The sequence below is a fragment of the Scyliorhinus canicula genome, chromosome 19, assembly GCF_902713615.1.
Source record: "Scyliorhinus canicula chromosome 19, sScyCan1.1, whole genome shotgun sequence".
Classification (NCBI taxonomy): domain Eukaryota; kingdom Metazoa; phylum Chordata; class Chondrichthyes; order Carcharhiniformes; family Scyliorhinidae; genus Scyliorhinus; species Scyliorhinus canicula.
Window position 1 is genome coordinate 7931788 of NC_052164.1, and position 26560 is coordinate 7958347.

The window sequence follows — 26560 nt, forward strand, 5'->3', positions numbered from 1 at the left end:
TCTCTCCCCCTCTCCTCCTCCTCTCCCCCCCTCTCCTCCTTCTCTCCCCCTTCTCTCCCCCTTCTCTCCCCCTGTCCTCTTCCCCCTGTCCTCTCCCCCCTGTCCTCTCCCCCTCCTCTCCTCCTTCTCTCCCCCCTCCTCTCTCCCCTCCTCTCTCCCCTCCCCCTCTCCTCCCCTCCTCGATATCAGCAGCAGAGTGCAGCCTGGAACCTGACACAGGCTGACAGCACTAACTGACAATCCTCCGGATATCACCCTGGGGTCTCCCGGAATTTAACATTAATCTTTGGGATGTGCGGCGTGTGACACCCAGGAGTAAATCCAGAGGGATGCAAAGAAAGATAAAACCCCCACTGGGTATTTTAAAAAGTGGGGTATTTTTTCATCGCAGTTGGACCAAGCTAACAGCACCGAAATCACAAAGTTTCTTCAAGTCGCCTAAACCAGTGATGGGCAACCCAGGGTGGACCACATGTGTGTCCAACCCCCCCTTCATCTCATTGGGCCACAAGAGTGAAATCAGGGCTTCTTCACTAACCATTACCCCATGAATAAGGTTAAATACATTTAATACAAGCCAAGTATTTCACAACAAGTTAGAGAAAATGCTTAATCGTTTATATATTGATAGAACTGTCATCAACATCGTATGGTAAAAACAAAAGGATTATTTACACTTTGGAGGCCGAGGGAGCGCACGGCTCTTACAGTCAATGTTGTGAGCGATCACTTCACTCAATTCACTCGCCCTCGCTTTATGTGTGTATCACCTCAGTCACATCGGTAGGTGGCACGGTGGCACAGTGGTTAGCACTGCTGCCTCACAGCTCCAGGGTCCCGGGTTCAATTCCAGCCTCGGGTGACTGTCTGTGTGGAGTTCGCACATTCTCCCCATGTCTGCATGGGGTTTTCCAGGTGCTCCGGTTTCCTCCCACAGTCCAAACATGTGCAGGTTAGGTGGTTGGCCATGCTAAATTGTCCCTTACTGTACAAAAGGTTAGGTGGGGTTACTGGGATAGAGTGGAGGCATGGGTTTTGGTAGGTTGCTCTTTCCAAGGGCTGGTGCAGACTCGATGGACCGAATGGCCTCCTTCTGCACTGTAAATTCTATAATCTAAGATCTAAACTACACAGATGGAGATCAGTGGAAAGTAGCAACCCTGCGCGTGGGCAATGGTCAACAAAATTCTGGTAGGCCACACTCAGAACATGGCACATTTGGGAAGAATAAGGAGCTGGATTTGAACAAGATAGGAAGAGGAGGAGGCCACAGCCTCCAGCACATGTTGTGCCATTCGTTGAGATTATGGCTGATCTGTGACCTAACTCCAGTCTCACATCTCTTCATACTCTTAGCTGACAAAAAATATTAATCTCTGGTTTAAAATTACAATTGATGTAGCATCATTTTGAGATGTTCTAAATTTTGCGTGGAGAAATGTTTCCCAAATTCACCCCTGAAAGGTCTGGCTCTAATTTTTAAATGATGTAATGAACAACAACAGGGGACATGAAATTAAGGTCAGGGGCAGGAGATTTCGAAGGGATTTGAGGAAAATCTTTTTCACCCAGAGGAAGGTGGGAATCTGGAACTCGCTGCCTGAAAGGGTGGTGGAGACGGGAACCCTCACAACATTTAAGAGGCATTGAGATGAGTACTTGAAACGCCATAGCGTACAAGGCTACGGGCCATGTGGTGGAAAATGGGATTAGAGTAGATAGGTGTTTGATAGTTAGAAAAGACACGATGGGCTGAACGGCCTCTTTCTGTTCTGTAAAACTCTGTGGGTGGGATACTTCAGCCGTCCCCACCTGCCGACCCGAAATTCCCGCCCGAGGTCAACGGACCTTAACATGGTTCCCGTCCTGTATTTGGCGATCTTGCTGCGGGCGCGAATCCAGCCCGATGACTTTGTGACAGTTCACAGTCGGCGATTAGGGGGTCACTTTGGTCCAGCTATCCAATGATGGCCATAGCCTTCCTCCTCAGTCAGAGCATCCAATTGTTTGTTACTTGTTTCCAGGGATCTTTACCCCCACTGTCCCACCTGGACGTCTGTACCGTCTGTTGATGTGTGTGCAGAACCATCTCCTGATATCTGTTCTATTTCGTCTATTCTCAGTTTGAACGTTGACCCTTTATCCTACTGTTTCAGTTCAGCCATAGGTCTTGGGGGAGGGGGGGGGGGGGGGAGAGGGGTGGGGTGGATCAGGTAGGTGGGGGCAACGCCACATCAGATCAATCATGACTTTATCGAACAAAGAAGCAGACTTGAGGGGCCAAATGGCCTTCCCCTGTTCCTAACGATTGTACTCTTCTGCCTTAAATCGACTTCCAAATGTACCGGGCTGGATTCTACTCAGTCCAGCGCCGAAGTCATGTTCGGCACGGGGGCGGACGATCCAATTTCACGCCGAAATATGGCCTGGCGCATGTCTGGCGATTCTCCAGGACCGGAGAATCAGCGCGTTGGCGGAGTAATCCGCGCGGCTGGGGGCCCCATCGCCAGAGGCCCGCCCAGCGATCCTCCGCACCCGACCGGCCGACTTCCCAACAGCGTGGAACTAACCACCTATTGCCATTCGGGATGCAAGCATGGCGGCTGCGCACTCAGTCGACGGCCGCCCTGGTGCGGGGCGGGGGGATCGGACACGCGGGGGAGGGGGTGCCTTATCGGCAGCGTGGGGGGGGGACACAGATCCGGGCTGTCAGATGCGCGCGGCCAATCGGGGGGGGGGGGGGGGTCTACATTTTTAATCTGCCTCCACGGTCCGAGTCCGTCATGGCGCTCGGCGCGGCTGCTGGAGGACGCCTCCATGCACATGCACGGACTCAAAACCGGATGTGCGGGGGCCCGTATCCGCAGCTAAAACTGTGTGAACTACTCTGGGTCCCTGCTGGCCCCCGGCAGGGCCCCCCCGACGTGGGGGGTATGGTCCCATTTTGGGAGAATCCAGTCCACCATCTCTAATCTGTTGGTTGGTTAACTATATCAATGGCTTGTATTTATATTTATATTTATATAACATAGTAAAATATCACAAGATACTTTCCAGGACAATATAAAATTCACACTGAGCTGAAGATGGAGGTGTGAGGACTAGTGAGATTGGACATAGGGATGTGTTGAAGGAGGAGAGAGAAATGAATAAGCAGTGAGGTTTCGAAAGGGAATTCAGACTCGGTGCCTCAAGGTGGCTGCAGGCACCGCGACCATTGGTGGGGCAAAATAAACTGGGGCTGCCAAAGAGGGCAGGGTTGGAGGGGCACAAAGTTCTCAGAGGGTTACAGAGCTGGAAAAGGTCACAGAGATCGGGTGGAGTGAGGCCTTGGAGGGGTTTGAACACAGGTTTGAAATATTTCATGTATTCCTCTCCCAATCACTTCATTTCAAGCGAGACTAACACATGCCACTCGCAGCTTTCTCCATAGGTTTTGTGAACCCGGGAATCAGCGAAAGGCCGAGGACATATTTTCTCGGGTTGAAACTTTTCAAGGAAGAATGAGCATCCTTTAATTCGTTCTGTCGTCTGTTATTATTTAAACTGTAGTTCTTTTTTTTTTTAAATTTTAGATTACCCAATTATTTCTTCCAATTAAGGGGCAATTTAGCGTGGCCAATCCACCTACTCTGCACATCTTTGGCTTGTGGGGGCGAAACCCACGCAGACACGGGGAGAATGTGCAAACTCCACACGGACAATGACCCAGAGCCGGGATCGAACCTGGGACCTCAGCGCCGTGAGGCGGTTGTGCTAACCACTAGGCCACCGTGCTGCCCTGTTTAAACTGTAGTTCTGATGATATCAAAAGAATCAGGACTCAGAGGAGACACCGAACCCAGTCGTATAAAGAAATACCTGAAGCCACATTAGGTCAGTGAGTTTATGCATCGAGCAATCGGGGCTGTTTCTGTTAAAAGGGAGATGATTACAGAGTGATAGAGGTATTTAAAATTGCAAAGAGATCAGATGGTGTAGATAGAGTCAGGCTGCTTTCAATAATTTTGGGATTTATAATGAGGAACATGGATAAAAGATTAAATGGAAGATATTTATGAGAAAATAGCAGAAACATTGTTTTGCACAGAAGTAGTGGAATGTACTGTCAGAGATAACGATTGAAGCAGAGGTCACGTCGGCATTTTAAGAATAGATTGGTTCAGTGAAAGGCGGGGAAATCACAGGATCTTGAAACAGGACGATCACATAAGCCGGAATTTTCATCATGAAGGAGAGCCCCAAAGCAGAGGGTTGGAATCCGGAAGTCCAGCCCACAAACACGGCATCCACCATTTTCACAGCGGTCAAAGGGGGTAGGTTCTAGATTGCATATCTATGGTTCACAGAGGCAACTGCATCTGTTAAGGTGCAACATCATGCCGATCTGAGTTTTGCTGGTGGGATGGCTAAAACATTAACTGTGCATTTTAGATCTGCTGGGAGAAGGTCTAATGCTTCCAGAGTCTTTTGGAGAAGTGGGGTACCCTTAGAAGAGGTGCCTTTTGGATATGGTCCCAAGACAGCTTTGGGAGAGGTCAGGTTCCCTTGGGGTGGGGGGGGGGGGCTGTCAGTGCACGGTTTGATTGACAGCTCCAAATGGTTATTCAATTTAGAAACAATTAGGCAATTGTGGGGGTGAAACCCAGACAGACACAGGGAGAATGTGCAACCTCCACACGGACAGTGACCCGATGCCTGGATCGAGCCCAGGTAGGTCCTCGGCGTCATGATGCAGCAGTGCCAACTACTGCGCCACCATGCCGCCCCGACCAAGTGGTTATACACTGTTTGAAGTGAATCTATGTATTCCAATGTTTGTTTTTATAGCGGATTAAAGAAGGTTAACTGTAATCAATGAGTTTATCAGTGTTTATTTACAATGATGAATTCATCAATAGACACTTAAGATCTTTATTTAATCTCAGCATGGATCCTGGGTCTGCCCATGGTGCATATTGGGTAAATTGGCATGGTAGCTCTAAGGGGGAAAAGGTGGTGTCTGGGGAGCATAGGTTGGCATTCAGTTAGCATTGGGGCTCTCAAGGGCCATTGGGGTGGGAACGATGCCTGAGTTGGTCTGAAGAGCCATGGGGATTGGTGGGGCGGAGGGGGGAACGTCATGAGCTGACATGGGAATGTGAAGGATGAGAGCTGGAGGGATAGAATTAGAATTCCTACAGTGCAGGAGGCCATTCAGCCCATCGAGTCTAATCTGACTCTCGGAAAGAACACCTACCGAGGCTCACTCCATCGCCCCATCCCTTTAACCCCACCTAACCTGCACATCTTTGCACTGTGGGGGGAAACCAGAGCACCCGGAGGACACCCAAGCAGAAACGGGGATAAAGTGCAAACTCCGCACAGCCAGTCACCCAAGTCCAGGATTGAAGCCGGGTCCCTGGTGTTGTAAGGCAGCAGTGCGAACCACTGTGCCACCGTGCCGCCCTGGCTTTTTTTTTAATGCCCAGACAACATGCCTTCTCCCTTTTGACAATTGGTCATCTGTATGGTCATTGACATTTTTGGCAACTTCCACATCTTCACTGAACTTCCTTTGACTCATTTGCAAGTGGGAAGAAAAACTGTCTGGTGTCAGCAACACAACGATTGGCTGATTACGATAGGAGAGTCTCTGGCATCAGGCACGCTTGTACAAGCCGGGCAGAGTGGGAGTAAAGGGGAAATTGGTAAGAAGGAGGAATAATCTTAACCGGGAAAAAAACTCCTCAGCTGGTATAGTTTGGTTTCCAATAATCAATCTGCGTTCACACATGACAATGCTCACTTTACAGGCATCATTAAGACGTTTACTGATTAATTCTGTCCATTTTGTAAGTGCTTTACTTTACTTTGTTGATATTCAGATCAGAATTGCCCCTTACAGCCAGTCCCAGAACTGGATGAAACATACAGTGATACAAGAGCAGAGGAGGGGGTGAAGAAAGCATAAGTTTCTGACCCCTTCAATACTCCCCCAGGATCTGCAAGGTTGAAGTCAGGACCAAGATGGAACTCTCTACATGGGCATGTCTGCAACAAAACTCCAGAAGCTCAACACCATCCAAGAATCAACAGCTCCCATGAGCACTATTGCCACCGCTTGACCTAATGTCCATTCTGTCCATCATCGGCACAATGTAGTTGCAGAATGAGAAGCACATGTGATAACTCACCAAAATAGCTTCAAGATCACTGCTCTAGCCTGTGACCTCTACTATCACGAAGCACAAGAGCAGCAAATTTGTGGCAACACCCTCACCTCCAAGTCACACTCCATCTTGACTTGGACCATTCTTTCAAAGGGTCAATATTCCTGGAATTCCCGATTAAACACCATAATGGGAACACTGTCACAACAACAACTTCTCAAGTTCCAGGAGAAGTCCTTGGACACTCACCTTCCCAGGAAGGTAATCTACTACACTGCGACATCATACCACAACGAAAGCTGGAATATTCAAAATATTCCAAATTTGGGAAAGAACATCCCTGGTGCAGTTCCATGGTGTACTTACATGGGTGTATTTACATGGTGTATTTATTTGGGTGTATTTACTTGGGTGCATTTACATGGTGTATTTACATGGTGTATTTACATGGTGTATTTACATGGTGCATTTACATGGTGTATTTACATGGTGTATTTACATGGTGCATTTACATGGTGTATTTACATGGTGTATTTACATGGTGCATTTACATGGTGTATTTACATGGTGTATTTACATGGTGCATTTACATGGTGTATTTACATGGTGTATTTACATGGTGTATTTACATGGTGTATTTACATGGTGTATTTACATGGTGCATTTCCATGGTGCATTTACATGGTGCATTTCCATGGTGCATTTACATGGTGTATTTACATGGTGCATTTCCATGGTGCATTTACATAGTGTATATAGTGCATTTACATGGTGTATTTATTTGGGTGTATTTACTTGGGTGTATTTACATGGTGTATTTACATGGTGCATTTACATGGTGTATTTACTTGGGTGTATTTACATGGGTGTATTTACATGGTGTATTTACATGGTGCGTTTCCATGGTGCATTTACATGGTGTATTTACATAGTGCATTTACATGGTGTATTTACATGGTGTATTTACATGGTGTATTTATTTGGGTGTATTTACTTGGGTGCATTTACATGGTGCATTTACATGGGTGTATTTACATGGTGTATTTATTTGGGTGTATTTACTTGGGTGCATTTACATGGTGTATTTACATGGTGTATTTACATGGTGTATTTACTTGGGTGTATTTACATGGGTGTATTTACATGGGTGTATTTACATGGTGTATTTACATGGTTTATTTACATTATGTATTTACACGGTGTATTTACGTAGTGTATTTGCGTGGTGTATTTGCGTGGTGTAAATACATGGTGTATTTACATGGTGTATTTACATGGTGCATTTTCACGGTGTATTTCATAGAATTTTTTTTTCATAGAATTTACAGTGCAGTAGGAGGCCATCCGGCCCATCGAGTCTGCACCGGCTCTTGGAAAGAACACCCTACCCAAGATCAACACCTCCACCCTATCCCCATAACCCAGTAACCCCACCCAACACTAAGGGCAATTTTGGACACTAAGGGCAATTTATCATGGCCAATCCACATAACCTGCACATTTTTGGACTGTGGGAGGAAACCGGAGCACCCAGAGGAAACGCACGCACACACGGGGAGGATGTGCAGACTCCGCACAGACAGTGACCCAGCCGGGAATCGAACCTGGGAACCTGGAGCTGTGAAGCAATTGTGCTATCCACAATGTTACCGTGCTGCCCAGCACCATTACATGGTGTATTTACATGGTTTATTTGGGTGTATTTACAAGGAGTATTTACTTGGGTGTATTTACATGGTGTATTTACATGGCGTATTTTCATGGTGTATTTACATGGGTGCATTTCCATGGTGCATTTACATGGTGTATTTACATGGTGCATTTCCATGATGTATTTGCATGGTGTATTTATTTGGGTGTATTTACATGGGTGTATTTACATGGTGTATTTACATGGGTGTATTTACATGGTGTATTTACATGGTGTATTTACATGGTGTATTTACATGGGTGTATTTACATAGTGCATTTACATGGTGTATTTACATAGTGCATTTACATGGTGTATTTACATGGTGTATTTACATGGGTGTATTTACATGGTGTATTTACATGGGTGTATTTACATAGTGCATTTACATAGTGCATTTACATAGTGCATTTACATGGTGTATTTACATGGTGTATTTACATGGTGTATTTTCATGGTGTATTTACATGGGTGCATTTCCATGGTGCATTTACATGGTGTATTTACATGATGTATTTCCATGATGTATTTGCATGGTGTATTTATTTGGGTGTATTTACATGGGTGTATTTACATGGTGTATTTACATGGGTGTATTTACATGGTGTATTTACATGGTGTATTTACATGATGTATTTGCATGGTGTATTTATTTGGGTGTATTTACATGGGTGTATTTACATGGTGTATTTACATGGGTGTATTTACATGGTGTATTTACATGGTGTATTTACATGGTGTATTTACATGGTGTATTTACATGGGTGTATTTACATAGTGCATTTACATGGTGTATTTACATAGTGCATTTACATGGTGTATTTACATGGTGTATTTACATGGGTGTATTTACATGGTGTATTTACATGGTGTATTTATTTGGGTGTATTTACATGGTGTATTTACATGGGTGTATTTACATAGTGCATTTACATAGTGCATTTACATAGTGCATTTACATGGTGTATTTACATGGTGTATTTACATGGTGTATTTACATAGTGCATTTACATGGTGTATTTACATGGTGTATTTACATGGTGTATTTACATGGGTGGATTTACATGGTGTATTTACATAGTGCATTTACATGGTGTATTTACATGGTGCATTTACATGGGTGTATTTACATGGTGTATTTACATAGTGCATTTACATAGTGCATTTACATGGTGTATTTACAAGGTGTATTTGCTTGGGTTTATTTACATGGTGTATTTACTTGGGTGTATTTACATGAGAGTATGTACATGCACATATTTACATGGCGTATTTACATGGGTGCATTTACATGGGTGTATTTACATGGTGCATTTTCACGGTGTATTTCATAGAATTTTTTTTGCATAGAATTTACAGTGCAGAAGGAGGCCATGCGGCCCATCGAGTCTGCACCGGCTCTTGGAAAGAGCACCCTACCCAAGGTCAACACCTCCACCCTATCCCCATAACCCAGTCACCCCACCCAACACTAAGGGCAATTTTGGACACTAAGGGCAATTTATCATGGCCAATCCACCTAACCTGCACATCTTTGGACTGTGGGAGGAAACTGGAGCACCCGGAGGAAACCCACGCACACACGGGGAGGATGTGCAGACTCCACACAGACAGTGACCCAGCCGGGAATCGAACCTGGGACCCTGGAGCTGTGAAGCAATTGTGCTATCCACAATGTTACCGTGCTGCCCAGCACCATTACATGGTTTATTTACTTGGGTGTATTTACATGGGTGTATTTACATGGTGTATTTACATGGTGTATTTACATGGTGTATTTACATGGTGTATTTGCATGGTGTATTTATTTGGGTGTATTTACATGGTGTATTTACTTGGGTGTATTTACATTGTGTATTTACATGGTGCATTTGCATGGTGTATTTATTTGGGTGCATTTACATGGTGTATTTACATGGAGTATTTGGGTGCATTTACAAGGTGTATTTACTTGGGTGTATTTACATTGTGTATTTACATGGTGCATTTGCATGGTGTATTTATTTGGGTGCATTTACATGGTGTATTTACATGGAGTATTTGGGTGCATTTACAAGGTGTATTTACTTGGGTGTATTTACATTGTGTATTTACATGGTGCATTTGCATGGTGTATTTATTTGGGTGCATTTACATGGTGTATTTACATGGAGTATTTGGGTGCATTTACAAGGTGTATTTACTTGGGTGTATTTACATGAGTGTATGTACCTGCACATATTTACATTACGTATTTACTTGGGTGTATTTACAGGTGTATTTACATGGTGCATCCACATTGTATATGTACATTGATGTATTTAAATTGATGTATTTTCATGGGTGTATTTACATGGGTGTATTTACATGGGTGTATTTACATGGGTGTATTTCCATGGTGTATTTACATGGGTGTTTTTACATTGGTGTATTTACATCATGTATGCACACAGTCTATGTACATGGATGTAGTTGCATGGTCTATTAACATGGTGCTCAATGGTCCTGTTGAACATTGAGGGTCTGGTAGGAAGGGAGACCTTCAATGCTGCTATTTCTGTTTCAAAAACACCACATACCATTCTGAAGTTCTATCACCCTTTGGCTGGATTTCCCCAGCCACATTGCTCACACTTTGGGTTGAGATCTTGCCAAAACGTTAATATTTCCCAGTGCAGATGCCACTTTCCCCCACTTCTCCCAACATGATAGCAAACCGCTCCATCCAATCATCAGTCTAGTTTTCCTTTTAGTCTTCATTCTTTTTATAATAATCTCACTTACCTTTGCCTCTATCTTGTTCCCTGCATCCCTGAACTCGCAGGCACTCCAAGCTTCAAAGCCCTGCTGTAAGAAACATTCAACACTTTGAAGCAGAAAAGATGTGGTCACATTGTAAGTTCAATTACTGAAACACAAAGTATTATTATAGTCTACGTTCAAAGACTAAACTCATTTTGGTCACCTGCTACCATCCAAAACGTAAGTCCTGGGACCAGAAATTATTTTTGCAGTGTTGAACAAATCCCCCCGCCCCCTCACCTCTAAGCTAAGAACTTCTAGTCCGCCTGTCAGAATCTAATACCGGTCACACCGCAGACAGTCACCCAAATTGGGAATCGAATCTGGGACACTGGAGCTGTGCTAACCACTGTGCTACCACGCTGCCCCATATAGGAAATTCAGGAGATTTCCCCTGAACAGTTGGGCAGCACGTTAGCACAGTGGTTAGCACAATTGCTTTAAAGCTCCAGGGTCCCAGGTTCGATTCCCGGCTTGGGTCACTGTCTGTGTGGAGTCTGCACGTTCTCCACGTGTCTGTGCGGGTTTCCTCCGGGTGCACCGGTTTCCTCCCACAGTCCAAAGATGGGCAGGTTAGGTGGATTGGCCATGTTAAATTGCCTTTAGTGTCTAAAATTGCCTTTAGTGTTGGGTGGGGTTACTGGGTTATGGGGATAGGATGGAGGTGTGGGCTTGGGTAGCGTGCTCTTTCCAAGAGCCGGTGCAGACTCGATGGGCCGAATGGCCTCCTTCTGCACTGTAAATTCTACAACTATAAGTTCCAGTATTATCAGTGTCGCCTTTTCCCATAAGAATCCCGAAGAGTTCTCCATGGTTTTTGCAATATCCAGTCCAAGCAGCAGGGTAGCATGGTGGTTAGCATAAATGCTTCACAGCTCCAGGGTCCCAGGTTCGATTCCTGGCTGGGTCACTGTCTGTGTGGAGTCTGCACGTCCTCCCCCTGTGTGCGTGGGTTTCCTCCGGGTGCTCCGGTTTCCTCCCAGTCCAAAGATGTGCGGGTTAGGTGGATTGGCCATGCTAAATTGCCCGTAGTGTCCTAATAAAAGTAAGGTTAAGGGGGGGGGGGGGTTGTTGGCTTACGGGTATAGTGTGGATATGTGCGTTTGAGTGGGGTTATCATGGCTCGGCACAACATTGAGGGCCGAAGGGCCTGTTCTGTGCTGTACTGTTCTATGTTCTAAGCCTTGACTGCTTCTGGGATGCTTTGAGATGAAGCATCAAATCTCAGGAAGCCAGGTTTACTGTTTAAATCAATCTGCAGATATTAAAAATTGCTGATACTGGCTCACCTAATGTTCTGGTTTTGCATTTTGCACACCAATGCAACATAACAAATAAAGAAGAAGCCTCTCCAAACACTTTAGTCCCACAAAATGCATCTTAAACATCTGGTCAAGAAATAAGAAGAAATAAAATGGAGACATTTGGGCATTTGTCTGTCAAGTGGCCAGTGCAGGTCCAGACGATCAGTTATTTCTCGGGCATAAACCATGCACCTTCATTGATTTTTCTTTCGCAGTTCGAACATGAGATCCATTCTCACCTCTCAAACATTTATATAATGCCTCTGACACAGTGAAAATGTTCCAAAGTGCTCCCCAGGAGCTTTGGTAAGCACTGAGCCACATAAGAAGATAGTGAAACAGATGGTTAAGGAGGCAGGTTTTATGGAGTGACTAGAGGGTTTAGGGATGGTATTCCAGCGCTCAGAGTCTATGCAGCTCAAGGTGGTCCGCAGTAGTAGAATGATGAAAATTGGGGGGTGGAAGTGACCGGAATTGGAGGATGCTGAGATCTTGGAGGTTGTCGGGTTGGATGTTATAGATTTGGGAGTGGGGTAGGGTGCTGGGTGGGTAGGGGAGGGGCAAGGCCAGGGGGCGTCTTTGACAAACAGCATCGATCCAGGAGACACACCCAGTGACTACCTCAGGTCACAAATAGCGATGGAGATTCTCCGTGATGCTGCGGTCAAACAGCCTCTGCTCGTTGATCCTTTAATCATTTTGGATGCTTTGATTCTCCTTTCATTCTAACGATTTCTCCTCACCATTTGGGTTCAGTCTTGACACCCTAGTCTATTCCCAGAATTGGGAGCTGGGCCCATGTCCCTTGGTCTGAGCTCATTTGTGAGAAGCTTGTGGATATGTCCTCCCTGCCAATTTTCCATTTCGCTCTCTGCAAATTAACCCTAATAAGACAATCATTTCCCAGGAGGGCAATCATGTTCATCCGCCAGCTGGTACGGTGCTGGGTTGCAATATGTCCATGCAATTTCAGGTTTGGTTATTCCCGTACACTCCTCACCGCATTCCCATCCCAATTGTTCGAAAACATACCTTACCCCACACCAAGTCCCATCCAGTCATCGTGTCCAATTTCTTTTTTTTTAATTTAGAGTGCCTAATTCTTTTTTTTTCCAATTAAGGGGCAATCCACCTTTCCGGCACATCTTTGGGTTGTCGGGGTGAGACCCACACAGACACGGGGAGAACGTGCAAACTCCACACGGACAGTGACCCGGAGTCGGGATCGAACCCGGGTCCTCATCACTGGAGGCAGCAGTGCTAACCACTGCGCCACCATGCTACCCATCATCTCCATTTTCATCGCTGATATTTCACTGCTGCTCTCCAAAGTATTCAATATAAACATTTCATTCAGTCTTCAAATTCCCCCTGGACCTTGCTGCACCTTTTCCCTGTGACTGCTTTAGACCTCCCGTGTCCTGCAGCCCTTCTGTGTACCCTTCCCCCTTGACGCAACTTTGGAGGGGCTGTGACTTTAGCTGCCTTGACCCCACTCTCTGGACCCCAAACCCCTCGAAACCTATATTTCTTTTTGCCCTTTTAACAGTACAGCAGCATAGTGGTTGGGTCACTGAAGTCATAATCTCAAGGGATGACTGCTGGGAATTATGCACTCAGTTAATTGAATCAGTCTGGAATATAAACTAGTATCAGTAATCCTGCCGGATTGCCACCTGGTTCATTAATGTTCCTTAGGGAAGGAAATGTGCCATTCTTACCCAGTCTGGCTTATATATGACTCCAGATCCACCGCAATGTGGTTGATTCTTCACCACAAACGTCTCAAGAGCATTAAGGATGGGCAATAAATGTTAGTCTTGCCAGTGATGCTCACATCCTGTCAAGGGGTTGGTTCAGCACAGTGGGCTAAACAGCTGGCTTGTAATGCAGAACAAGGCTTCACAGTGCAGGGTCCCAGGTTCGATTCCCCGCTGGGTCACTGTCTGTGCGGAGTCTGCACGTTCTCCCTGGAGGTTTGCGGTTGGGAGGGGTGCTCTTTCCAAGAGCCGGTGCAAACTCGATGGGCCGCATGGCCTCCTTCTGCACTGTAAATTCTATGAGCCTACGTGGGTTTCCTTCGGGTGCTCCGGTTTCCTCTCACAGTCCAAAGACGTACAGGTTAGGTGGATTGGCCATGCTAAATTGCCCTTAGTGACCAAAAAAGGTTAGGATGGGTTATTGGGTTACGGGGATAGGGTGGAAGTGAGGGCTTAAGTGGGTCAGTGCAGACTCGATGGGCCGAATGGCCTGCTTCTGCACTGTATGTTCTATGTTCTAAGGCCAGCAGCGTGGGTTCAATTCCCGTGCCGGCCTCCCCGAACAGGCGCTGGAATGAGGCGACTCGGGGCTTTTCGCAGTAACTTTATTGAAGCCTACTCGTGACAATAAGCGATTATTATTATTAATAATTGATGAAAAAAAAAATCACTTGACTTTTGACCTGCCAGCTATTTGCTGAATAGACACATTGTGTATTGGATACCGCAAGCCGTTTTGACCAGACAGTTACCCTGATCTCATAACCCTGACTGGAATTCTGCGGCTTCTCGTTTGCCACCAACAGCCGTTCCCCATCCAGAGATTTCCCAGCGACGTGAGGCGGCTTTAATGGGAAATCGCATTAGCAGTGCTAACCACTGTACCACCGTGCCACCCATTTTCAATAGAACTCTGCCTCAACAGTCAGAGCTCGAAACTTTCACTATCCCTTTGTGTGAAGAAGTGCGTCTTGACATCACCCCGAACAGTCCAGCCCGAGGATCTAGCCACGCCAGTCAATGACCAATGAGCCAGAGGTGAGGGGCTAAGTACACAACCGTCTTCACTCAATGCTGATTTGAAGGATGCTACGTGGCCAGGGGCCAGCGTGAACCAATGCAAGTCACATTATGGATCTTCCATTGGATATGGTGAGTGTGATTCTCTGTTCCCCCAATTTCTCGGTGGTGCGCCATTCGCTGGCGGGGGGCGGGGGGGGGGGGGGGGGGGGTTCTCTGCTCCCGCCGCTTGTCAATGAGATTTCCCATTAAAGCCACCCCACGCCATTGGGAAATCTGTGGGTGAGGGTCCGCTGCCGGCGGTAAAACAGCATCCCAATGGGCAGAGAATTCCAGTCGGTGTATCTCTGGCCACGGAGTCAGGGTAAATTCCACTGAACTGTCTGCTCGAAGCGACTTTGTGTTTTCCAATACACAATGGGGTGGATTCTCTGCTGTCGGGATTCTCCGCTGTCGGGATTCTCTGCAGAGCCAGCAGCGTTCCCACGCCCGGGGATTTACTGTCGGCATTGGGGCTGCCCACAATGAGAAATCCCATTGGCCGACTGGCGGGGCGGAGAATCCCGCCCAATGTCTCCATTCAGCAAATAACTGGTCCATTCTATTATTCAATTGGAAGATGGCTGATCGGTAGCTTAGCTCCATTTTCCTGCCTTTGCCATGTATCTATCGAGAGCCCTACCTAATACAAACCTACCCATCTCAATCACGTCAGCTCAAATTGGCCAAATACCCACAGCCTACCGGAGTAGAAAGTTCTAGATTTCCACCATCCTATTTGTGGAAAAAATGTGTCCTTATTTCACCAGTGAATGGCTCAGCTATAATTTTAAGTTGACGTTCCCATGTTCTTAAAACCCCCAGAAGAGGAAATTGTCTTCTCCCTATTGAATCCTTATAGCACTTTACATACCTCAAACGGATCACCCCCCGCTCCACCCCCCCCCCCCCTCCCATCTCCTAAACTGTAAAGAAATGAAAGTCATGTTGGATCAATTTACCCCTCCACGACCCTTCAACAACCTGGCCAATGTTAATAACGTCCTAGGATTTGACTTCTCATTGGAGAGTGATTAATATATAAAATATTCCCTGAGAAAGCAGACCGCAACTGTAGGTAAGTGGGAGGATTTCTCAAGTCTCGAAACCCTCTTCCCACACAGTTTGACTCTTGGAATTATCTTGCTGGTACAACAATGGTCCACACAGTAGCTAAACAAACACTACAACAAAACGTAGATAAAAGGACTGTGTGCACTTGATATACAATGATGTGCTCGAACAGATCTGCTCAATACCTTAGACTCTATATTTGCTCTGCCACTTGAGAGGTGTGTTGATGGGAGTATTCTCCCTGCTGGATCAACGAATGAGATCATGTTCATTTTTTATGAACGCATATTTTATTAAAATAAAACCATATTTGTGGCAGGGGGCGGAAATTCAACTTTTGTCCAACAGTAGTGAGGGCACACATTAATGAATTTCCTGGTCCTTCCTGTCAGCGGGATCTTCCGGAGGGTTGGGGGGGGGGGGGGGGGGGGGTGAAAATCCCACCCCTTGAGAATTAATTTTCCAGGTGAATCATGAGATTGGCAGATGATAGAATTTAAATGGTTCAATTATGATGACATTCTGCATAGGCGAGGCATTAATTCCCTTGATTATGGAAGATTAAGAGATCATCTGATTGAGGTGTTTAAGATGATTTTAAAAGTTGACAGGGTAGACAGAGAGAAATAGTTCCTCTGATGTCAGGAGACATAGGCCGGGGTCTTCCAGCCCGACATGGTGCGTCTCTTCCCCCCCCCCCCCCCCCCGTTAATACTGGGGGCCATTTAAATTGCCAATCACTTCAGCGGCCTCGTAATATCCCAGCAGGCAGCAAGGCCATAACATCCTGGCCAAAGGCTGAGAATTAAAGCTGGGGGATTCAGGGGTGATGTCGGGGAGAGTTGCTTCACACAGAGGGCAGTGTCACTAAAAAACAGTTGTGACTGGGGTCGGGGTGTGTCAATCGAACATATTCAGCAGAGTTGGTAGATTTTAGTGGGTTTTATGATTGTGGAACCTCATTGATAAACGGAGACTAAGGGGGCAGTTCCCCAAAACAATGACCAAGTGTGGGGTTCTCCGCTCCCTGAGCCACATGTTTCTCGTTGGCCCGTCAGTCGCTGGCACTGCCAATCTGCAATTTTATTGTACGATCGGGCTAGGGTTGTCCGGTGTGGGTGTTGGGGGGGGGGGGGGTGGGGGGGGGGGGGGTGCTGTGGACCCTCCCATATTGCATTCGGGCTGGGGGTGGGGGTCAGAAATCGTTTGCTACACTGGGGAGTTCTGGTGAGCGGATCTCCCCACTGTACAAAACGGGGCTATGTGTGGTCTTGGCCGTGCATTTCTCATTCAGGCCCCTTATTCAACGCGAGTTGAAGAATTTTGTTGTAGCTTGGGAAGATTCCAACTGAATTTTCCCACACTTCCAATATTATCTGCAGTGTGGAGCTAAAGGCGCTGACAGACCAGCTCCTCAGAGATTGGGACATGGTTTATACAGCGTGCCCCGATCTTGAAGTTAGGTTGAAGGTCCCTCACATGTCCCACTCACAGAAATCATGACCCCCCCTGCAGACAGGGGCAACATTTCCAACTCATGACATAGGAGGGGCAAACTCCCCCCACCACTAAATATCCACATCACCTCCCCTCCTCAAAACCACGCACACATTAGGGTGACCCACTCCCTCATCCCATCCATCCTTGCCTGCATTGGGTTTGCCCCCCCCCCCCCCCCTCAGTGAGCGATATCCAGCTACGGGGGTCACTGAAGGACTCCCCCTCCCCCCTCTCCCCCTTTAAGGCTCCCCCCCCCCTTTCCAGCCTCTCCCTTATCAGCCCCCCCCCCCCACCCTCCATGCGCCTCCTCAGGCACCACCTTCATAATCCCTCCTCAGACTCCTCTCCATGCTCCCATCAGAAACCCCCTCCCTCCATGCACCCCCCTTCAGGCTTCCCGCTGCCTTCTTGGCCCCCCTAAGGCACCCCCTCAATTCCCCCTCTTCATGGCCATGACCCCTCTCAGGCCCTGCTTGACAAAGCTTTGACAAAGAGTCATCGGACTCGAAACGTTCGCTCTTTTCTCTCCCTACAGATGCTGCCAGACTTGCTGAGATTTTCCAGCATTTTCCCTTTCGTCTCCTAAAGGCAGTTTGTTTGGGAGGCTATGGAGGGAACATCTCTCTCAGCTTTGTCAGAAGAAAAAACATACCATGGAGTAAGGGTAAGGAAAACAAGTGCAGAGATCTAGGGCGAAATTCTCCGACCCCCAGCAGGGTCGGAGAATCGCCTGGGGCCGCCTAAAATCCCGCCCCCGCCGTGGCAGAGATTCTCCACCACCCGGGAAGTGGTGGTGGCGGGAATCTCGCCACTCCGATCGGCGAGGCCCCTGCGGTGATTCTCCGGCCCGGATGGGCCGAAGTCCCGCCGCTGGGAGGCCTCTCCCGCCGCTGAGGTTTGAACCACCTCTGTAACGGCAGGACCAGTGGCGCGAGCGGGCCCCGGGGTCCTGGGGGGGGGGGGGATCGAACCCCGGGGGGTGCCCGCATGGTGGCCTGGCCCGTGATCGGAGCCCCCCGCTCAGACTCCCGGCCCGTGCCCTGGGGGCACTATTTCTCTTCCGCGGCCGCCACGGCCTCCGCCATGGCGGAAGTGGAAGAGAAACCCACATCACGCATGCGCCGACCGGCGAAAGCCTTTCGGCCAGCCCCGCTGCCGGGGGCGCTGGTTTTTTGCGCCAGTCTTCTGGTGCCAACCGCTCCGGCGTGGGGCTGGCCCCCAAAGGTGGGGAGAATTCCCCACCTTTGGGGAGGCCCGACCCATGAGTGGTTGGCGCCACTCCCCTACTCCGGGACCCTCCGTCACGCCGGGTAGGGGAGAATTCAGCCCCTGATGAGCAGCTAGCTACGGAAACTAGAGAAATGAAGAGAAGTTTCCAAGAAGTCTGAGATTAAATGTGCTAGAACAGGGAACTGTTCAGTACAGACAGACAGAGCTGAGAAGGCTGAGACACCAGAAAGACATCTGATGTGATTTTCAGCATGGTGAGATTTTACTATAACCTGTGGAACGTGAGTTGAAATAACAATGGAAATTGATGGCTCGATCTCAAATTTTGTGTAAAAGCATTTAAGACAAAAGAAACCTCAAAGGGGGTGGTGTATAATTCTGGCCTGGATTTGCTTTTGAAAATGGGGCATTGAAAGAGTCATTTGTAAAACCTGGAATGGATTTCAGAATGCAAACTGCTAAGAGAATACATAATAATGAGAGAAGATTTAAAGCATGTTTTATGGGAGTGGAGTTTGGAAACTCTTATCTGGGGCGGGATTCTCTGACCCCCCCGCCGGGCCAGAGAATCGCCGAGGGGCATCGTGAATCCCGCCCCGACGCCGGCTGCCGAATTCTCCGGTGCTGTATTTTTGGCGGGGGCGGGAATGTCGTCGCGCCGGTCGGGGCCAAGATTCTCCGCTCCGCGATGGGTCGAGCGGCCGCCCGTATTCGGCCTGCCCCGCCAACGTGAATTACACAAGGTTCTTAATGGCGGGACCTGCCTCTGCGGGCAGTCTGTGGAGTCATCGGGGCAGAGGGGCGCAGGGGGATCTGGCCCTGGGGGAGGCCCCCACGACGGCCTGGCCCGCAATCGGGGCCCACCGATCTGTGGGCGGGCCTGTGCCGTGCGGGCACTCTTTACCTCCGCGCCGGGCGCTGTAAAGCAACGCCATGGCCGGTGGGGAGAAGAAACCCACTGCGCATGCGCAGGAATCACGCCAGCGGTTCTGAGGACACGCTGGCGCTCCTGCGCAGGCGCCAACTCGCGCCGGCCGCCGGAGACCCTTCGGCTCCGATTGGCATGGTGCTAGTCACTCCAGCGCCGGCCTACCCCTGAACCTTCCGCACCTTCCGGGCGGCCTGATGCCGGAGTGGTTCACGCCACTCTTTGGCGCCGGTATGGCCTGCCCGCCAGATATCGGAGAATGATCTTCGTCTGGGAGATTCTGAGGAGAAACCGACAGATATTCACTTGGGGTTCAGAGTGGAGTGGGTATTTGACCACATCTATCTCGGTATTTAAAGGGACATTGTGTTAATGAGACAATTGTAGTTTAAGATGTATTTTGTAATCCATGTTAATCTGTAAATCTGTGTGTATTTGTTGAGCAAAGGGGGAATAAAGGAATACTGTATAATAACCTAACTTTTCACGTTTAATAAACGTTTTCCTTGTTGAAACTAATTAGCGATCCTGTGACTCTATTCCTCCATGTTTTAGAAAATAAAAGTAAAAGTTATGCTCTTTTGAGTCAGAGTTTCATTCTGGGATCTTCCTGTCCTGATATAACATCAACTGGGATGGGATCGTAGCAAGAACAACAGATCTCTGGATCACTAGGTATATGGAACAAAGTTGAGTAAATGAAGTTGAAGTAAATAGTTTATCTGGATATAGTTAAAAATCACGTGCTGGGCACAAACTAACATTCCGCAAATCTTTCTTGAGCGTAACCTTCGGCCATATTCCGATGTCAATAGTTACCAACATCGAGCAATTACAGGTGAGCGAACATGAGGTTTCATAGCATGTTCCTTCTTCACTGTCCCAACAGTGGCTGTCCAGGGCAAGTGTGGGAGTTTGTATGCTAGGATTGGAAAGGACTCCCAAATCTGGAAAAGGAACTATCGGAAAGGAAGGAATTGGGAATTGGAACTCTAACCAGATTCTCCTGTTCGCCAAATGCGCGGAACACCACCGAACATCACTAACACACTGTCCCACCAAAAAGACAAGTTCAAGACTTCCTGGAGACACCAACAATCGAAGCCCTGGCACATGATTGACTTTGTCACCGCCCGATCCCGAGACCAAAGGATGCCCCCATCACCATAGCGATGACCAGTGCCGATGACTGTTGGACAGACCACCGGCTCATCCGCTCCCCTATGTTCATCAAACTCCATTGGAAGCAGCGGAAGATGAAGAAACAGCGCATAAAAAAGATTAATGTTGAGCGGCCTCAAGATCCAAGCATGCTAATGAACTTCCAACAATGTCTTTCCAAAATCTTCAAAGTGTCCATTCTAATAGAGTGAAGGAAAACTGGAAAGAGCTGAAGATTGATTGGCTGGTGGCCGATGGATTGACCAGGGACCATATTCTGCCCAGCAACAGACAGTGATTGGGTCCTACCAGGAGGGCTTTTTTCAGAGGAACTGGCAGAAAGCTCCTAGATGCTGAGGGGAATGGCTGTGTGCTGCTCTCTCTGTCTCTCTTTCTCCCAAATGTTTCCTGCCTGCAGTTTCTGAGTCTGCAGGGGAGTCTCGAGATCCTGATGAATCTACAATGAAAACAATTGCAGACTGAAGGTAAAGACATCCAACTGGAGGCCTAGACAGAAAGAATCTAACTGGAAGATGTCCACCTCAAACAGAGACTTTAACCTTTTACTTTTCGGTTTTTTTACACCCGTCCCCTCTGTGTTTGTTTGTCTTATTTGTGTGCAGAGGGTGGGGAGAGTAAAAGGCGGGCGGGGGGGGGGGGGATTGGAAATTATAAAATAATTAACCAGTTGCAGTTCTACCTATTTAATTATAGTTACTGTTATTGATAAAAGTTACATGTGTTTAAATTTACAAGCCTGGTGACTAGTTATTGGGCAGCCAATGATCAAAGACTTACGGTATTTTTAACATTACGAGTTAATGTCACCTGCGTTACGACTCTGGGTAAATTGGGGCTGGGATTGCTCGCAGACTAGCCCAGGGTATAGTAACAATGTCGCCGACAGCCCTCGCTAATGGAAAAAGACTGGAAGCTTTGAGGTTAAGACAATAGTCAAGCAGGGATGGGTCATCGTCCCCACCCTTTTATTCATCTTCATCATCCTCCACCTTGTCAAGAACAAACTTCCCTATGGAGTGGACATCGTCCACAGGATGGACGGAAAACCTTTCCACCTCAATCGTTTGAAATCCAGGAATAAAATGATAGTGACATCACTCGAGGGACTTTAGTATGTGGATGACATCGGCATCTACACTCTCTCAGAACAGAATCTCTAAGCCGCGCTTGACACCTTCGTGGAAGCATACCAAAGAATCGGTCTCAGCCTTAGCCGCAAGAAGAGTCAAGTCCTTTACCAACCAGCCCCTGGGAAAGATCCGGTCTCTCCCTCCACCAAGATCAATGGAGAAACCTTACCAAACGTGGAACCTTACCCATACCTGGGGAATCACCTCTCCTCCGAGGCTGACATCGACGCGGCGATCCAACATTGTATCCAATCCACGAGAGCTGCTTTCGGGCTCCTAAGGACGTGAGTCTTTGAACACCGTGACATCCGTGCTGACATCAAGATCCTCGAGTACAAAGCTGTCATCCATCCAACTCTTCTACGTGGCTCAGAATCATGGACTATTTACAGACACCACTTCAAGGCCCAGGAGAGATACCAGCAACGCTGTCTGGGATGGACTCTCCGCATCAGCTGGGAGGACAGGCGGACTAACATTAGTGTCCTTACAGGAACCAAGAGCATCTGCATCGATGCCATGATCATCTGAAACCATCTCCGCTGGGCCGACCATGTGTCCCGACTGCCAAAGCAAACCTTCTTTGCCCAACTGAAGGAAGGCTTCCGAATGAGAGAAAGACAAAGGAAGTGCTTCAAAGACACCCTGAAATCTTACCTCGAAATGCAACATAGTCTTCACCGCCTGGGAGACCCTTACTCGGAAGAGACCTACCCGGAGGAAGCTCCTGATGGAAGGGACACAATCGTTCAAGACACCCAATGACATGAGGAGGCCAGGAAAAGGAGCCTGAGGAAGGAATACCAGCGATCTAGAGTGTAAGGACCGATCCCAGCTCCTGGAAACACCCGTCAAATGTGCGGTTGAAGATGTAGGTCTAGGATCCGGATCATCAGCCACGCAAGAACCCGCAGAACCCGTGACCAGAAACACGACCCTGATGATCATACCCGTTAACGAGTGACCGCCGAAAAAGAGAAGCGAGTTTGGATTGGTCACTCCCTGTCAGTGACATCATAATCAGAACGGGAAAATTTTCTCTGATCACCTGCAGCAAAAGAGCCAATCTGTTCCAGCATCACACCCCAGCACGTGGCTTAGAGCAAGCTGCTACAGTTAGACTGAGTTACTACAGTTAGATTAGCAGAGAGTCGAACTCATTTGAGAACTGTGTTCTCAGGGGCTGTTTAGCTCACAGGGCTAAATCGCTGGCTTTGAAAGCAGACCAAAGCAAGCCAGCAGCACGGTTCGATTCCCGTAACAGCCCCCCCGAACAGGCGCCGGAATGTGGCGACTAGGGGCTTTTCACAGTAACTTCATTTGAAGCCTACTCGTGACAATAAGCGATTTTCATTTCATTTCAATTTCATTTCATTTCAATAAACACGTTGAACTCATTTCAGAGTCTGGAGCATCCTTTAGTTAAGACTGCATCAAGTAGCAGCCTGTGTTATCCGAAACAGCACAACACAACAAAATAGCCAGCACTGGGACAATAGACTGACCGGCCTCCTTCTATGCTATACCATTCTATAATAAAGAGTGCTGGGTTATGGACTTGTTCTTAAGTTTGGCTGAGGGTCTTCAGTGCACCTGGTTTTCACCTCTCCTCCCCCGCTTTTCCTGTCTCCGTGAACTCTCAGCAGTCAGGGCTGTTTCTGTCTTCACACTGCAAATGACAACCTGAACCCTCACTGAGATCACGTCATCCCAGAATGTTGACAGCCACTCTGCACCGGTGGAAACTCTGCTGTCGTCTGCAAGTGCTGAAGCTGTCCGCTCCCTGAATACATCACTAGCTCAGCAGAGGAGTCCTTCTTCAACCTCATACGGTGCAGGAACCACACCTGTGCTGCACAGATGACGGGTGAAGGTAAGTGAGGTCTCACCTTTATTCTTGGCATCAGATACACAGGCATTTCTCACAGGGAAATGTGCGACAATCAATAGTCTGAATCACATTGCCAGGCACTGGCAATACAAGGAGCTCAAATATCATCAACAGAGTGAAAGGAGTTGCCAATATCTCATTATCATGTCAGTCCCATGATGGGTTATGATTGTCTCCTGAGCAAGGGGTGGCACGTGGCGCAGTGGTTAGCACTGGGACTGCGGTGCTGAGGTCCCAGGTTCAAATCCCGGCCCTGGGTCACTGTCCGTGTGGAGTTTGCACATTCTCCCCGTGCCTGCGTGGGTTTCACCCCCACAACCCAAAGATGTGCAGGTTAGGTGGATTGGCCACGCTAAATTGCCCCTTAATTGGAAAACAAAAAAGAATTGGGTAATCTAAATTTATAATTAAAAACATTATTGTCTCCTGAGCTGATTTATAATAATTTTTATTATTGTCACAAGTAGGCTGACATTAATACCGCAATGAAGTTACTGTGAAAAGCCCCTAGTCGCCACACTCCAGTGCCTGCTCGGGTACACAGAGGGAGAATTCAGAATGTCCAAATTACCAAACAACACGTCTTTCAGGACTTGTGGGAGGAAACCGGAGCACCCGGAGGAAACCCACGCAGACATGGGGAGACCGTGCAGACTCCACACAGACAGTGACCCAGCGGAGAATTGAACCTGGGACCCTGACGCTGTGATTCAACAGTGCCACCCAAGTCATGCCAAATAACACCCAAGTAAACGTGTCTGCCGTGCTTCCATTGGTAGCTTCTGAGTCAGCAATTTGTCAGTTAACTTGTGCACAAAATCTGGACATGAACTACTAGCGTAACACTGAGGGATACTGCGCTGTCGGAGCTTCTCCATATGGATGAGATGTTAAACTGAGGCCCTGGTTTTCCCTATTAGGTACATAGTAAAGATCCCAATGCGTTTTTCAAGGATAAGCCTTTACTGGTGTTCTGGACTATATTTACCCCTCAACCAACAGGCAATCTGGCAACTATCAAATTGCTGTTTGCCGAATCCTGCTGTGTTCAAATGGGTTCCTGTGTTTCCTACATTACAGCAATAACTGCATTTTAAAAAGTGCCCCATTGGCTGTAAAGCTTTTTAGAACTTCCTGAGACCATGAAAGGTGCTATATAAATGCAGGTTTAGAAACAAACTCATGTCATGCCTTCGTTCAGTGATTAGCCACTTCAATAAATGGCTAATGCCTATGTTTGAGGTATTTGATTGAGGATTATGAGCCGTGCACAATTCTGTCCTCAGCCATTGCATTTATCGAGCAATTTTAATTTAGTAAAGTGGTTCACAGGAATGTTTTCCAGAAAAAAACTGACCCTGAGCCACATCAGGAGATATTAGGGGCAGGTCAAAGTGATAGTTTTTAAGGAGGAGACAGAAGTAGAGAGATCTAAGGAGGAAATTCCAGAGTTTAGAGTCTAGGAACAACCACCAATGGTCGAGTTGGGAATGCCCAAGGGACAAGAATTGGAGGAAGGCTGATATCTCGAGGGATGTGGAGCTGAAGGGGTTTGGAGACTGAGGGAGGGGTGAGGCCGTGCACCGGCCTGGAGACAAAGATGAGCGCGTCTATCTACAAGCCTGTTGCATCACGGAGTGACGATCACTCCAGCATCGGAAAGTATCGGCAACACTCAAATCACCATTTTGTTATATAGACTGAATCAGCAAATTGAGTAGGCAAGCAGCGCATGCAACAAGATTAAATTCCAAATGTATAAAATAATATAACCAAGATATGTTTTTGAGTTGGATGATCAGCCATGATGGTGATGAATGGTGGAGCAGGCTCGAAGGGCTTCTCCTCCTGCTCCTACCTTCTATGTATCTATGTATCTATATCCAGCCTGGTGCCATTACCTCTATTGTGCGTGGGATGGAACTGAAAGTTTTAAAAGTTGCTCCCTCAACCCTAATCTTGCTGACATCGTAAATGGTTTCCTGGCCTCAGGTACTGTTCCCTTATTCTCAGAACCGTCAACCCTCTCAAAATACCCACCCAGCCTCTGTGCTCTTTCCAAATGGCATCTCGATCACCAACCTTCCTTTCCTCTTCAAACTTCATCAACATTCCAATGCCCCCCTGTGGTGAACCACTGTGTACACCTGTATTAGGGAATGTAAGGTAGGACCTGTACTACAGGTTCGCTGGTAGCCCCTGCCGGCTGGCTCCGCCCACTAGGAGCTGTATAAATATGCGTGTCCTCCATTGATCTGCCATTTCGCCAGCTGCAGCAGGAGGCCACCCATCTGACTGCAATAAAGCCACAGTTGTACCCAATCTGAGTCTTTGTGCAATAGATCATGCATCACCCCCCCCCCCCCCAGAGTCCATGCCCCTCACACTCCATACTTGAATCTGTATGATCAGCTTTTCACTCCCGCTACACTGTTCAAACACCCCTGATAAAAGTCACAAATGACATTCTCTGTTCCAGCCATAATGGTGGCCCAATCCTTCTCCATAACTCAGCAGCCTTTGACCATACCACCTCTCCTCCATCATCTCTCCTTCACTGCCCAGTTCTATGAATTCCAGCTCTCACCTGACTCCACACTTACCAATCTTTTTTTCATAAATTTAGTGTACCCAATTCATTTTTTTTCCAATTAAGGGGCAATTTAGCATATCCAATCTGCCTACTCTGCACATCTTTGGGTTGTGGGGATGAAACCCACACAGACACGGGGAGAATGTGCAAACTCCACACGGACAGTGACCCAGAGCCGGGATCGAACCTGGGACCTCGGCTCCGCGAAGCAGCAGTGCTATCCACTGCACCACCGTGCTGCCCTCACACTTACCTATCTTAACATAGACAAGGCATCTCCCACAAT

At 47.6% G+C, this 26560-nt stretch overlaps 1 protein-coding gene across 1 annotated transcript in view; it reads right to left on the reverse strand.

The window, feature by feature from the left end:
- Window positions 1-26560, reverse strand: part of LOC119954452 (SRC kinase signaling inhibitor 1-like) — a 645297-nt gene that overhangs the window by 364761 nt on the left and 253976 nt on the right. The window contains 1 exon segment of the mRNA XM_038779671.1: window positions 10606-10668. Coding sequence (XP_038635599.1) covers window positions 10606-10668 — 63 coding nt within the window.